Raw genomic sequence first — 14,569 nt, 5'->3', positions numbered from 1 at the left:
TTTTGAAAACCTCCGGATCCACACCGGATCCACTCCTCGGAGTTTGCTGTGGGAAATCCATCCACGCCGGATCGACTGCTTTGTGGGCATCACCCTCTCCCTTTCCGTCCTCCCACCCCATCCACCCCCTTGGCCAATCATCAGCCGTTCGCGGCGCTTCCCAAAAGTGCCCGCACGGCCATTTTTTTAAAAAAAACTTCATATTTCTTGCGTAATAGCGATATTTCGAAATTTTTTTTTTTTTTTCCGTTTTAATCTTTTTTGAATAAACAATTTTATTAGTAACATATGGTAGTAGAACTATAACTACAACTTATAAAAAGCTTAATATATATTAAGAAAAAGACCATCATTCTACCCCACATCTTACTTTCTCCCACCCCTCCCCCAATTACTTGACCCCCGCCAGTGTTATTTTCTTTAAAAAAAACAGATATTAAAGGTACCCTTAACTATCAAGAAAAAAAACGAAACAAAAAAGAAATTAACAAAAAAAAAAAAAACCCTCCTGCGTTATTTCGCTGTTGCGTTATCTCGCAACTACATTATACATTTTTTTGGGGGGGGGGGAGAAATCTAGTGCCGGCGTGGGCCAAAGCGTTCATGTGTGTGTGTTTTAAAAAGGCAATGCCGAGGACTTCCGGAAAGATGGCGTGGTGAGACACAGGGCATCGCTGAGCTCCGGCGTGCACTGTGATTTAGAGCGCTCCAGAGAGGTCCCTCTTTGTAGGGGGTCTCTTAAGAAGCGTCTGATAGACGCATCGAAGCTTGGGGGAGCTGGTTGGGGGTTTAGGAGGAACGCGGAGGCGTCCCTTCTACCCCAACCTGTCCCTCGCCTGGAGCTCTCTAACGCGTTGCGCACCAACCAGGCCTCCGGAATAGGAGCGGAGGGGGCAACCGAACTCAGAAGAACTGCCCTAAGCTAAGACTAAATTTGAAAATTGCTAATTGGTAACATAAACGAAATATCAAAAAGAGAGACTATTGAAGAATATAAAAAGTACCGTCCGGCGGAGAAGCGGGGAAGCGAAAGACGGATCGGAAGCGGCTGGCGGCGCGGCGCGGCAACGGAGAGGCGGAAGGGGCCGTACAAGAGGTCTGACCGGGCGAGAGCGGCGGTGGCGGTGGCGGCTGAATAGCTTTGGTTGAGCAGATTAGACAACCACTGGAGTCCGAGGCATCGGCGGCCCTGAGCCAGGCGGAGACGGCCACAGCAGAGTTTGGAGAAGGTGCCGGGGCGTTGGGGCGAGTTGACGGGGAGGCGAAAAGAAAGCGGGCGGCGAAGCGGTGAAGCGGAGAAACGGCAACGGGTTTGTTGAACAGATGTGGTGAACGGAGAGTCGGGGAGTAACAGCCTAGTGTATGGTTTGGAGCGAGGCAGCATGGTGGAAGATGGCGCAGAGTGGTGAGTGAAAGAAAGAGCGGTGGCGGAGTGCGGGTTAAGAGTAAAAGACTAGTGACGGGAATTTAGAAGGTGTCTGGAAAGTGAAGAACGGCCAATAAGACCGAAAGAGAAAGAGAAGGAGAGAAAGAGAGAAAGAGAAGGAGAGATAGAACCAAGGCTTAATCAAGAGAGGGAGAGGCAGTTTTTAGCAGGGAACTCTGCGGCTGTCCCTCCCTTGAAGAAAGGGTGAGAAATAAAAGGATATAAGAACCAGAGAAACAGAGACAGAGACTAAGACTATATATAACAACTCTCCTGGAACAGACTGTAAGCGGTTGAATAAAAGGGGAGAAAGAAGACAGAAGACAGAAGAAAGGAAGAAGAAGATAAGAAGCCAATAAGAAGAAAGAAGAAAGAAAATAAAGTAAAACTAATAAGACTGAACCCTAAATTAACAGTGGATCTTAGCTGTAATGACCATACTGAATTGTGAGTTGTGTTTGATGAATTTTGAATATTATATTAATGCCAAATAATGAATTGTTAATGTGAGGAAAGGTAGGGGGAAGAGATACTGATTTACAATTTTTTATTTGTTTAGGTATTGATGAAATGTGGAATTGATTTACCAATGAAATTGATTTATTGATTTTGGGGGAGACACAACAAAATGAAATGGTGGGGGTTTGACTTAAGTAATTATTAGTAGCATTTAAAGTGGCTCATAATTTCTGAATGGTCAATATACATTAATATCCTGAAGTAATTGCTTTGTGCTGTAAGTAATAATTGAAACAGAAGCTTTGTGCTTTGTGCTGTGAGTAATAATTGAAACAGAAGCAATATAAAGCCAGGAGAAAGTTACTTTACGTTGTTTTAGTGACCAGAAAGACTAAGGGTATGGGAGATAAAGAGAAAAAAGAAAGACAGATGGAGGCCAAAATCAAAAAAGTGGGCCAGGGCACCTCACCAGGAGGCCAAAGAACTTTACCACCAACAGATAATCAGGAAGCTATAGAGAAACTGCAAGCAATAATGGTGGCAAGCTTTAAGCAAAGCCAAGAAGCCCTGGAAGCGATGAAAATGGATCTGATGGGGGAGATTAAAAAAACAAATGACAAAATGGATGATTTTCAAAAACAACTATTAGCAAACACACAGCAAGTGCATAGTTTGGTTGCTAAAGTGGAAAGACTGGAAGATCAAAATAAAGCCACCACAGTGACGGTGCGAGAGAATCAAAATGAATTAGTGGAGTTGGAAGACAAAGTAGCGAAATTAGAAATGGAAAAGGCGGCATATGTATTAAGGTTCCAGAATATCCCAGAAGCTAGGGGAGAGAACCTAGAGGATAAAATTCTGGAGATACTAAATACAGAGGAAGAGAAATTATTGGAGGGAGGAAAGAGTGAGATTGACTGGGTAAGGAGAATATCTTCCTCCTATTCCAGAAGACATAACCTGCCAAGGGAAGTTTTAGTAAGGTTTGTTCGAAGAGCGATCTGTGAAAAGATTCAAAAAAAGGCAAGAGATGAAGGCTTATCCTGGCAAAATATTAATATCAAAGTTTTGAAAGATGTTCCCTGGACAATTCGCCAAAGAAGACAAGGATATAAGAAGTTGACCAGCTGGCTATTGAAGCAGTCAATTCAATTTAGATGGCTGGTGCCAGAAGGAATCTTTTTTACGTACCAGGCCAAGAGGCATAACATTACTACCCTGGAGAAAATGGAAGACTTCTGGAGCAGTTTTGTAGCTTCAAGTAACCAGAGTTCTGATATAGGAGAAGATCAAGAGGAAGAAACAGACCTGTGTGGAAAGGAAGTAGAGGATACCTGCAAGTTCAGAAGAGAAGGAGTCAGAACAAGACAATTTACTAAAAGAGACCAAAGAGCAACAGAAGGAAGTAAAACGATATTAGGATGAATAAAAAGGTGGGACTACAGATTGTATCGGTAAATGTGAACGGTTTAAATGAACCAAAGAAGAGAAGGAAAACCTTTTTACAACTTCAGAAAACTAAAGCCCAAATAATTTGCCTTCAGGAAACGCATATAAAGGAAAGTGATAGGAAGTTTCTACAAAATAAAAGATTGGGACAATTATATTGTTCGTGTGATGAAGGGAAGAGGAGAGGAGTAGCCATATATGTTCATCATAATATAGATTCCAAACTGATTTATAAAGATGAAATGGGAAGGATCCTGATAATAGAAACAACAATTAACAAAAAAAAGATATTGCTTGTAAACATATATGCACCGAACGACAAGCAAGAAAATTTCTATAAAAATGTACATGAGAAATTAGTGGAATTACAAACGGAAGCTTGTTGCATTATAGGAGATTTTAATGCTGTATTTGATGCTCAAAAAGATAAAAAATTTGAAAAGTTAAAGAAAAATCCATCACGTAGTGTCTTGCCAAAGGCTTTTCTCAAGATGGTAGAGGAGTTAAGTCTTATTGATATCTGGAGGGTTAAGAACCCACAAACAGAAGATTTTACACACTTTTCACAAGCTCACAGGTGCTGGTCCAGAATCGACATGTGTTGGATGACGATAGGCCTGATTCCGCAAGTTACTCAAGCCGAAAACATTTGCCGACCATAATCCATTGCAAGTGATGATACATTGCCCATCAAGGAATAGTCGCTGGACTTTGAACACCCAAATTTTAAAAGAGACAGCATTTTTGGAAGGGGCGAAAAAAGAAATAAAAGAATTTTTTCAGCGTAATGTGGAAGAAGATACCAGCATCCAGAATATTTGGGATACTTTCAAGGCCTTTTTTAGGGGGATGGCTATTAGCTTCACGGCAAAAAGAAATCGGGAACGGATGAAATTATTCAATGAATTAGTGAAAGATTTAAAAGAGCAAGAGAGACAACAGAAAATTAAGAATACGAAAGAGATAAAAGCAAAAATACAAGCTACGCAACACAGAATTAATTTATGGCTAACAGAAGAACTGGAAAGGAAAATGAAATGGACCAGGCAAAACCTTTTTGAAAATGCAAATAAAACAAGCAGATGGTTAGCATACAAACTCAAAAAGGAAAAGGAAAAAAAAATCATAAGATCACTTATAAATCAAGAAGGTGAAGAGACTACAAAAGAAGATCAAATGGAACAAATAGTCAAAAGTTTTTATCAAAATCTATACAAAAAACAGGAAATTGAAGAACAACGGCAAGATGAATACATTCAAAGTATTAATGTGAAACAAATCACGAAAGAACAACAGGATGCATTGGATAGTTCTTTCACAATCCATGAGATAATTGAAGCAATTAAGCAGCAGAAATCCAACAAAACGCCCGGTCTGGATGGTCTTCCGGTGGAAGTATATAAAACCTTTGAAGATATACTCTTAATTCCCTATAAAAAATTGCTGGAGAAAATTCAGGAGTCAGCAATAATTCCAACATCCTGGAGAGAGGCGTTGATTACATTAATTCATAAAGAAGGAACAGAGTCTAAGGAAATCAAGAATTATAGGCCAATTTCTCTCCTAAATACAGACTACAAAATTTTCGCAACGATACTGACAAATAGATTCAAGAAAGCAGTAACCAATATAGTGCAAGAAGATCAAACGGGTTTCATACCGGGAAGAATGATGCGGCAGAACTTAAGATATTTTTTGAATATCTTAGAATACTATAAAGATCATCCGGACAAACAATTTGCAGGAATTTCATTGGATGCTGAAAAAGCGTTCGATAATGTGAACTGGAATTTCATGAGCAAAGTATTGGAAGCTGTTGGTTGTGGCAAGAACTTTAAGAAGCTGATTGAGGCTATATACACTAAGCAAAATGCAAGAATTAATATAAATGGGAACAATTCCGGATTTGTGGAAATAGAACAGGGGACCAGACAAGGGTGTCCTCTCTCCCCTCTCCTTTTTGTAACTACAATAGAATTTTTGATTCAAAAAATAAGAGAGGATACTGAAATTAGAGGCCTGAAGGTAAAGAACGAAGAATTTAAGATTCAAGCATTTGCAGACGACCTGCTGTTTTTTTTGGAGGATCCTATCTCTTCGATTGATAAACTAAAAATGAATTTGCAACAGTTTGGAGAAGTTTCTGGATTCAAAGTTAATATACAGAAAACCAAATTTCTAACTAAAAATATGACTAAAGAACAAATTAAACAATTAGAAGATAAATCGGGCTTTAAAAAAGAGAAGAAAATTAGATATTTGGGAATTTATTTAACAAATGATGTGAAATCTCTCTATCGTGACAACTACGAAAAGATTTTAAAGGAAATTGAAACAGATTTGGAGAAATGGCGAGACTTGCAAATTTCCCTTTTGGGAAGAGTAGCCACAATAAAGATGAACATTCTGCCCAGAATCCTATTCCTATTCCAGATGATCCCAGTCCAACTACCCAACTCGTTTTTTCAAAAACTTAATAAAATGATCTTGACTTTTATATGGCAAAACAAGAAGCCAAGGATTAAGTTAAAAATTCTCCAAGAGAGCAAACTAAGAGGGGGTATGGCCTTACCAAACTGGTATTTATATTATAAAGCCTCTTGCTTAGCCTGGGCCAGAGATTGGTGTCTGTTAGAAAATAAAAGATTACTAGTTTTAGAGGGGGCAGGACTAACTAAAGGCTGGCATGCATACATTTGGTATCAGACCTCCCCAAAAAACATCAATTTCCAGGCACATGAAGTTCGAAAAGCAATTTATAAGACTTGGTTTGAGATTAAAAAGAAAATTTATACATATACTCCATTGTGGGTCTCACCAGTGGAAGCAACTACCCACCCTAATTTATATGATTGGGAAAATCCTCAAAACTATTCAATCCTGTTAGATACTAAAAATAATTTAAATCTGGAAGCAAATATAATCCCGGATTGGTGGGTCAGATGCCAAATTAAGTCAATATACCAATCTGACAAAAGCGTGGGCTTTCCTAAAGATGCCAAAGTAAATGAATTTGACACAATGATACATGAACCCAAAAATCTTATTTCAAAAATCTATAGTTGGTTATTGGAGATGGAAATGCAGTCGGAAACGGTTAAAGAGAGCTGGATAAAGTGGTTACAGGACTTTGGCTATTCGATTGAATTGGAAGAATGGGAAAAGATTTGGAAATATAATATCAAATTGACTAAATCGGTAGTCTTCAAAGAAAACCTATATAAAATGATGTATAGGTGGTACCTGACTCCAGCGAGATTAGCCAGAATGAACCCAACCTATAACGATAAATGTTGGAAATGTAAAAAAGCTAGAGGGACACTCTACCACATTTGGTGGAACTGTGAGATTGCTAGAAAATTTTGGATACAAATAAGTATATGGATCCAAAAGGTATTAAAGAAAAGGTTGAAACACTCACCCGAACTGTATTTGTTGAGTGTATGTAGAGAAAACTTAACACAGGGTGAGAAAAAACTGATAATATATATGATCACAACAGCCAGAATCCTCTTTGCAAAATATTGGAAATCCCCCCAAATCCCGTGTAAGGAAGAATTTTTGTTTAAATTACTGGAGTCTGCCGAAATGGATGTTTTAACTATAAGGTTGAGAGATGGAAACTGGCAAGAATGTACAAAAACTTGGGAACCAGTGTATATATGGGCGAAAGGTATGGGATATGATATGAGACAGTAGACTTAATATCCTTATATGCTCCTAAAGCTCCTTTCACAGGTGGTGGTGGAAGATGGGTGGGTATGGGATATATGTCTTTCTTTTCTCCTTTCTTGTAATGTTATTTTTTGGTGGTGTCTTTGGTTTTTTGTTTGTATTGTTTTTCCTTGAACCTCAATAAATGTTTAATTTTCAAAAAAAAAAAAAAAAAAAAAAGGCAATGCCTCCCTCAGCTGTGCCACCAGGATTTCTGGACCTGCACAAAATCGCCATGTATAAAATGGGAAGTTGGAGTCCTGCATTCTTCTCCCTGGCTACATTCCGCTCGGTTAGAAAATAGACGCGAGCTCGCTCTTCACACGCGCCACAGAAGGGGAAGGAGAGAATGGGGTGGGGGGGGGAGCTCTGGCGGCAGGAATCAGTCAGGTCCCCGTTGCAAGCGCCAGCCAGGGAGGGGAAAGAGCGCAGAGGAAATCCCAGCTTCGCCACCCGGGAGGGAGCGAGGCTGGGAAAGGAAGAAGCTGCCACACACACACACACACACACACACACACAAACCCCTCGATTTCTCTCTCTTCGTTATTGCGATATTTCGCAACTTCAGAATTTGGGGGGGGAATCTAGTGCTAGGATTCTCCACTGTGAATGCTTCTGTTAATACAGAAAGGGCTGTGGAGGATTCTACAGCTGCAGCCAATCCATAAGCAGCAGCAGCACACGTGATGCGGTTTGTCCACGAAAAGAAGGGGAAGGAACAGCTGTGACTGCCGATGTTACGTTAGTACGTCCTTACGCAACCAGACTTGCGCTTAAAAAAAAAATGATTGACAGGGCATCGAACTCAAGTCGATGCCAGTGGGAAAACGATTTGAGCCGGGGCTTCATGGAAAGCGACTCCGCAAATGAGTCCATGTGCGAAAACGAGGAAAATGAGCCGGACATAATTGCGCCGTGGAATAAGGGGAGCAAACGCTAAGTGCGAAAACGACCCTAGAGACCAGTAAGAGTTTGGGGTACATCAGGGCTTTTTGTGTAGCAGGAACTCCTTTGCATATTAGCCTACACCCCCCTGATGTAGCCAATCCTCTAAGAGCTTACAGGGCTCCAAGAGGATTGGCTACATCAGGGGGGAGTGGCCTAATATGCAAAGGAGTTCCTGCTACAAAAAAATCCTGGGGTATATAGTCAAAGTTCATACCCTGAATATCTTGTTCTCTAAGGTGTTGCTGGATTTGAATCTCGCTATTCCAGTGCCAAACTAGTCATGATGGGGACATTTAGGTGTTCCAGAAGTCTGGGCTGATTCATATATAGGTGCAGGGGTGGAATTCTAGCAGGAGCTCCTTTGCATATTAGGCCGCACCCACCTGATGTAGCCAATCCTCCAAGAGCTCACAAAAAAGAACCCTGTAAGCTCTTGGAGGATTGGCTATATCAGGGGGTGTGGCCTAAAATGCAAAGGAGCTCCTGCTAGAATTTCTTTATAGGTGTAAACGTAAGAAGTTCTAGGAAGGTATCTAATAAGCTTTCCTGTATCAGATCATTAATCTCCTAACAAGAGGTGCCCCTCAAAACCTTTTTTTTTAAAAAAATGGTTCATTTTCAGTAGAGCATGCAAGTAAGAATATTGCCAAAGAATCTTGCTTTCCTGTTATCTTTTTTTATTTAAACATCATTATTTACACTTTAGCATTAACAAATGAATATAACAACAGCATCTCCTGATATTACGTATGTAATTAATGGAGAACAACGCTAGGAGCCCTTGAATTGTTTCTTACCAAAGTATGCAGGGAGAATCTTCAATGAGATTGCTCCAGATCTATTCAGTTTCCCATATTTATACATTTCTAGAAACGTCTTCCAACAATAGCTAGCAGTTCAACCTACTGAGGCTTGCATTTTCGGCCAGTTAATCTACTTGAGATGGTGTTTGAAATTACAGGCTGTCTACGCTCGAATATATTCTTAAAATATATTAATGCTACGTTAGTTCATTCTTTATACTTCTTAACAAAGAATATAAAAATAAAGATTATTTATGCATAGCGCTAACTCTACTTTTGACCAGCCAAAGGCAAAGGGAAGCGGTAATACTCTTCTGGCTACTACGGCCTTCTCCCAGTCTTCAGCTAAAGGCCACCTAAATTTGCTCCACTTGAAAACTAGATGACGTTTCATTTTTTAGTACTCAGTATGACACCCTGGCTTCTGTTATGACATCTCTCGTCTGGTGAATGTCCTTGTATTTTCAGAGTGCGAGAAGGATGAGTCGTGCGGGTTTGTCGCATTGTCCAGTGCAGGGACGGGAAGGCTGTGTGAGCTGTACAGTTCCGCTGAGAGCAATTACAACTGCTCTGCTTCCGGACTGGTAACCAAACCCTGTTGCTTCATGCCGATGTGCTTGGGGAATGAAGATTGGGTTGACACCTACCCAGGGGTCGTTTTGTAGAAAAATAGGTGGCGGAGCTCATTAGCATAACTCATTAGCATATGCCGCCCCTCCTCCCAGCCGTCACATTTAAATGTGATTTGGCCATCACATTTAAAGGGACTGCAACCTTTTAAATACCTTCCCTCCATTGGAAATAATGAAGGATAGGGGCACCTTCTTTTGGCGCTCATAGAATTGGAGCCCCTGGTCCAATCCTTTTGAAACTTGGAGGGTGTTTTGAGGAGAGGCATCAGATGCTATGCTGCAAATTTGGTGCCTCTAACTAGAAAAACAGCTCCCCCCCACCGAGTGCCAGATAACAAAGATCAACTCTGCATTATACCCTATGGGAATCGGTCTCCATAGGGAATAATGAAGTGCCCAGCAGACATTTCCCACCCCCTCCCCTGCTTTCTGATGACCCTGAAGGGGGGAGGGCCTCCAAGCCGGGGGATCCCCTGCCCCTACCTGGGGATTGGCAACCCTATGAAGCACTCTGGGTGACCTTGTCTCAATCTTTGGCCTAGCCTACCTCACAAGGTTGTTATACAGATAAAACAGAAGAAGGGAAAACTGTGTGTGTCACCTTTCCCTCCTGGAGGAATGGTGGAATGAAAATATAATTGAAAGTCGCCCTGAGCCCGACAGGGGAGGGCGGGATATAAATTTGATAAAATAAATAAAAATAAATAAATAGTTGCTGGCCATCTCTGGCTTTTACCTTCCATCAAAATTTATATATGCTTTCATTCATATGCTTTACTTGTATCCCACCTATCTCGCCATGGAAGACTCAAAGTGGCTTATATCGTTTTTTCCTCCATTTTTTTTTAGTTTTTTTTAGTTTTTTCCTCCATTTTATCTTCACAAGAACCCTGTGAGGTAGGTTAGGTTAAAAGCGTATGACTGGCCTAAGGTCACCTGGTAAACTTTTATGGTCTCCTGGATCCCAGTCCAGGGCTGTAACCACTACACCATACTGTCTCTCAGTGCAACTATTGGTGAGTGCTGTGGATTCAGTGTCAGCCATAAATATTATGAATAGATTGACCAAACACTCCTCGTAGTCTATGAAGAGATGGAAATGCAATGGGTAGTATCTAATTGTCTGGCATGAATTCAAATGGTGCTTGGATAACCTGGAGATCTGTTTGTCTTAGGCCGAAGGTGTCTTTGAGAACTCTGCCACTACTAGGATCGCTCGTCTTAGCTGTCTAATTAAAGTAAGAAGCCAGGATCCAGACACAGTGAGAGTCTACCTGAAAAAAGGTATGTCCTAGATGGCTTTGGGCCAGAACACGCATTGCTGACCTCTGTCAGTTTGTGAAAGCCACAGTTCAGATCAAGATAATATAGGAAGAGAAGTAATCCTCCACTACCCATGTGGTTTTACTATTTGAAACTAGGGTTCATGCATGTTTATTCATGATTTAAAGTGAAAAGAGGTTTTTAAAAGGCACATCTTTATCCTTGTAAACTGCTCATAACTAGTTATTCATGAAGACCTGCCAGTTCAGGTCATTACCTGTTCGCCAGTCACAGCTAGGAAGCAGATTGTTCAATAATGATTTAATTAATTGTCATATGGCAATGGGTGTAGTATAGCCAGGAGATCCAAAGACTGTCTGGGAGCCTGAAACTTTAGCCCTTTTTATGGCGAGCTAAGTTTATTTTTCTTGGACTGAGAGAGCTGTGACTGACACAAGGTTACCCAGCTGGCTTCAAGTGCAAGAGTGGGGAATTGAACCTGATTCTCCAGATTACAGTCTACTGCTCTTAACCACTGCAGCAAACTGGTCTCTAGTCACATGACTCCAAACGAATTTGGATGTGTTCTGCCTGCAGTGATTATGACTGTTTTTCACACAGTTAGACTTTGTTACCATCACTGCAATTTTTTTTTATAAAATAACAAGTAATTTGTTTTAAGGTTTCAGAGCTGAAACTTCCTACTTAGATATCACCGTATCCCTTTGTTGTCTACCTATGAAGCTGACTAATCAGTTCTTGAGGTTGCTTCTTGGATTCTGTGAAGAGACAAAAAGAAGCCATGCAATCTAGCTAGCATTGCTCCCTTCAAAGATGCATCCCACTGAATAGGTACCAAAAAGGGGCAAAGAGAAAATAATGACTTAATGACTGAGAACAGACATGCATTTTAGTGCAGCGCGGAGGCGTCCCGAATCGGATCAGTGCAAAAAGAGCCGTTCGGGAGCTTCCACACACTCACCCGCAAGCCACCCGCCTCTGGTCCGTCAGGCAGCTCTGAGCCTCTGCACGGGAAGGTAACTGGGAAGCCGGATTCCTCTTTGTTCCCCCTCGGGGGAAGCGCTGATGCGCACGAGCACTCTCATTGGGTTCTTAAACCCGCCCCCCCCCCCGAAGCAGCTTCGGGTGGCTTGGAAGTTCCACACAGCCAAGCCGCTTCACTTGCGCCCCTTCCCTTCCAGATGGCAGGGAGGCAACTACCGGCCAGCTCAAACGTTTGCGACCACTTTCAAAATGGTTGCTTTTTGAGCCGGGTGGAGTGGCTGGAAGGACGGGGTGAGTGCAGGCTGGGGACGCCCGGCAGATGTTTCTGTGTGGGGAGATTATTTGGGCCGACTTCAGAGGCGTCTCTGAGTCAGCCCAAAGTGCCGGTCTGTAATCAGCCAATGAGAGCCAGATTGGTGTGGTGGTTAAGTGCATTGACTCTTATCTGGGAGAACTGGGTTTGATTCCCCACTCCTCCCCTTGCAGCTGCTGGAATGGTCTTGGGTCAGCCACAGCTCTCATAGACCTTCTTCCCCTGTAGTGGTTAAGTGTGCGGACTCTTATCTGGGAGAACCGGGTTTGATTCCCCACTCCTCCACTTGCACCTGCTGGAATGGCCTTGGGTCAGTCATAGCTCTCGTAGGAGTTGTCCTTGAAAGGGCAGCTGCTGGGAGAGCCCTCTCAGCCCCACCCACCTCACAGGGGGGGGTCTGTTGTGGGGGAGGAAGGTAAAGGAGATTGCTGCTCTGAGACGCTTGAGATTTGGAGTGGAGGGCAGGATATAAATCCCACATCATCTTCTTTAACGATCCAACCACAAACCTGGGAGATATTGCCTCCTCTGATAAATGAGGTGATTTAGTTGTTAAAAGTGGGCAAAAGCAAATGCAAGATGTGTCTACTGTGCTTGGGCAAAGCTGCTCTGCTCAGTATTGGAGTCAAGATAAATTTCATTAGGGAATGTGGAGGCAATCTGACCAGGAACTACCCTGGAGCGGAACTGGCAAAATCTGAGCGAAGTGTGTTTGCCCTGCTAGTATGTTTACGGTGTAGTTTGCAGCATACTACTTACTAATAACACTGAGTATAGCTATATATCAGGGGTCCCCAACCCCTGGGCTGTGGACCGGTCCAGGTCCGTGGCCTGTTAGCAACTGGGCTGTGAGTTGTATAGTTATTTCATTATATATTATAATGTAGTAATAATAATAATAGTAAGAAGAAGACAGCATTGGATTTATATCCTGCCCTCCACTCCAAATCTCTGAGTCTCAGAGCAGTTTACAATCTCCTTTGCCTTCCTCCCTCACAACAGATACCCTGTGAGGTGGATGGGGTTGAGAGAGCTCTCACAGGAGCTGTCCTTTTCAAGGACAACTTTGCCAGAGCTATGGCTGACCCAAGGCCATTCCAGCAGCTGCAAGTGGAGGAGTGGGGAATCAAATCCGGTTCTCCCACATAAGAATCCGCATATTTAACCACTATCCCAAACTAATAGAAATAACGCGCACGATTGTATCATCCTGAAACCATGTCCTCCCCCGCCCTCCGGTTCATGGAAAAATTGTCTTCCACAAAACCGGTCTGTGTATATTTGTTTTATTGACATACTCAAATAAAGGATACTGGCTGTTTATTTCACTACATATACTTAATCCATTTTCACTATATTTTAATGTATTCTTTTTTTCTAATGGCAAACTAGAATGACGTTTATAACGTATAGAATGATGTTAAAAAGTAAATTAGGTGGACAAGGACATCACTAGGAAATACATGATCCCCTTGCTGATGAAGTGGGCTTAAGGGAGCACATGAACGCTTACGTTCTGAATAAAAATTGGTTGGTCTTAATGGTGCAACTTGACTCCTGCTTTGTTCATGTCCTTCTGTTTTACCTAGACTTGCAGGAAGAGCAATTACCAGGCAACTTTTATTACCTTTTATTGCTCTCCAGACCAAATGGTCTTCCAATTTATTACACAATTTTGCCATTTGATCCTAACTTTATATCAGTTTACGCTCTTAACCCACCAGCTATATGTATTTCAGCTCACTGTACCCCATCCCCTCATCTGAAGAAGTATGCATGGCTACGAAAGCTTGCATTCTGAATAAAACTTTGTTGATCTTAAAGGTGAAACTTGACTCCTGCTTTGTTATACTGTCAGGTTATAATCAAGAGATCACTGACATTTTTCTCTAATATATAATAACCCTTTCCCAACACAGGCACATTTTTTGGTGTGTCTTTCTCAAAAGTGTTGTTGTGCAGATTGAGAAAGGCTCACTTCTCATTTGCTGTAAGTGACATCCATGGGAAAAAGCAATCAGTGTGATGTGTGAGGCCCAGATAAGAGCAGGGCTTTTTTTTGTAGCAAGAACTCCTTTGCATATTAGGCCACACCCCCCGATGTAGCCAATCCTCCTGGAGCTTCCAGTAGGCCCTGTAAGAAGAGTCCTCTAAGCTTTTGGAGGATTGGCTAAATCATGGTGGTGTGGCCTAATATGCAAAGGAGTTCCTGCTACAAAAAAGAGGAAAGAGAGAACCCGTCCTTACACCAGAGGCTAGATTCTCTAGACGCACAGTAGTGTGCCTCAAGTACAACCGTTTACTAGCTTGGTGTTGCTAATGATGCTTCTGGAAACTGTAATAAGCAGGGCGAAAAACAAACTCTACTTCTCTTTCTCCAGCATTTTGCCTCCTATACATACATCACAGCCTTATGTACAGATTTCAGGCTATGACCTGGGGAAGCACATCCGGGTTAAAGGTCAATCCCTGCCTAGAGATCTGAAGAGACAACCTAGCAAGTGTCTGTTTCACCCACCCGTAACCTTTTGCCGGGCTCCTTTTTGGAATGCGATCT

At 41.9% G+C, this 14,569-nt stretch overlaps 1 protein-coding gene across 1 annotated transcript in view; it reads left to right on the top strand.

Moving 5' to 3' along the window:
* Nucleotides 1-14,569, top strand: part of TG (thyroglobulin) — a 234,104-nt gene that overhangs the window by 75,843 nt on the left and 143,692 nt on the right. The window contains exons 26-27 of the mRNA XM_060243108.1: nucleotides 9,268-9,383; nucleotides 10,607-10,715. Coding sequence (XP_060099091.1) covers nucleotides 9,268-9,383; nucleotides 10,607-10,715 — 225 coding nt within the window. The remainder of the gene's footprint in view (nucleotides 1-9,267; nucleotides 9,384-10,606; nucleotides 10,716-14,569) is intronic.

Source organism: Heteronotia binoei, chromosome 7 (genome assembly GCF_032191835.1).
Source record: "Heteronotia binoei isolate CCM8104 ecotype False Entrance Well chromosome 7, APGP_CSIRO_Hbin_v1, whole genome shotgun sequence".
Taxonomy (NCBI): domain Eukaryota; kingdom Metazoa; phylum Chordata; class Lepidosauria; order Squamata; family Gekkonidae; genus Heteronotia; species Heteronotia binoei.
Note: the sequence above shows the minus strand (reverse complement) of the source record. Positions and strands in the feature narration are given on the sequence as shown.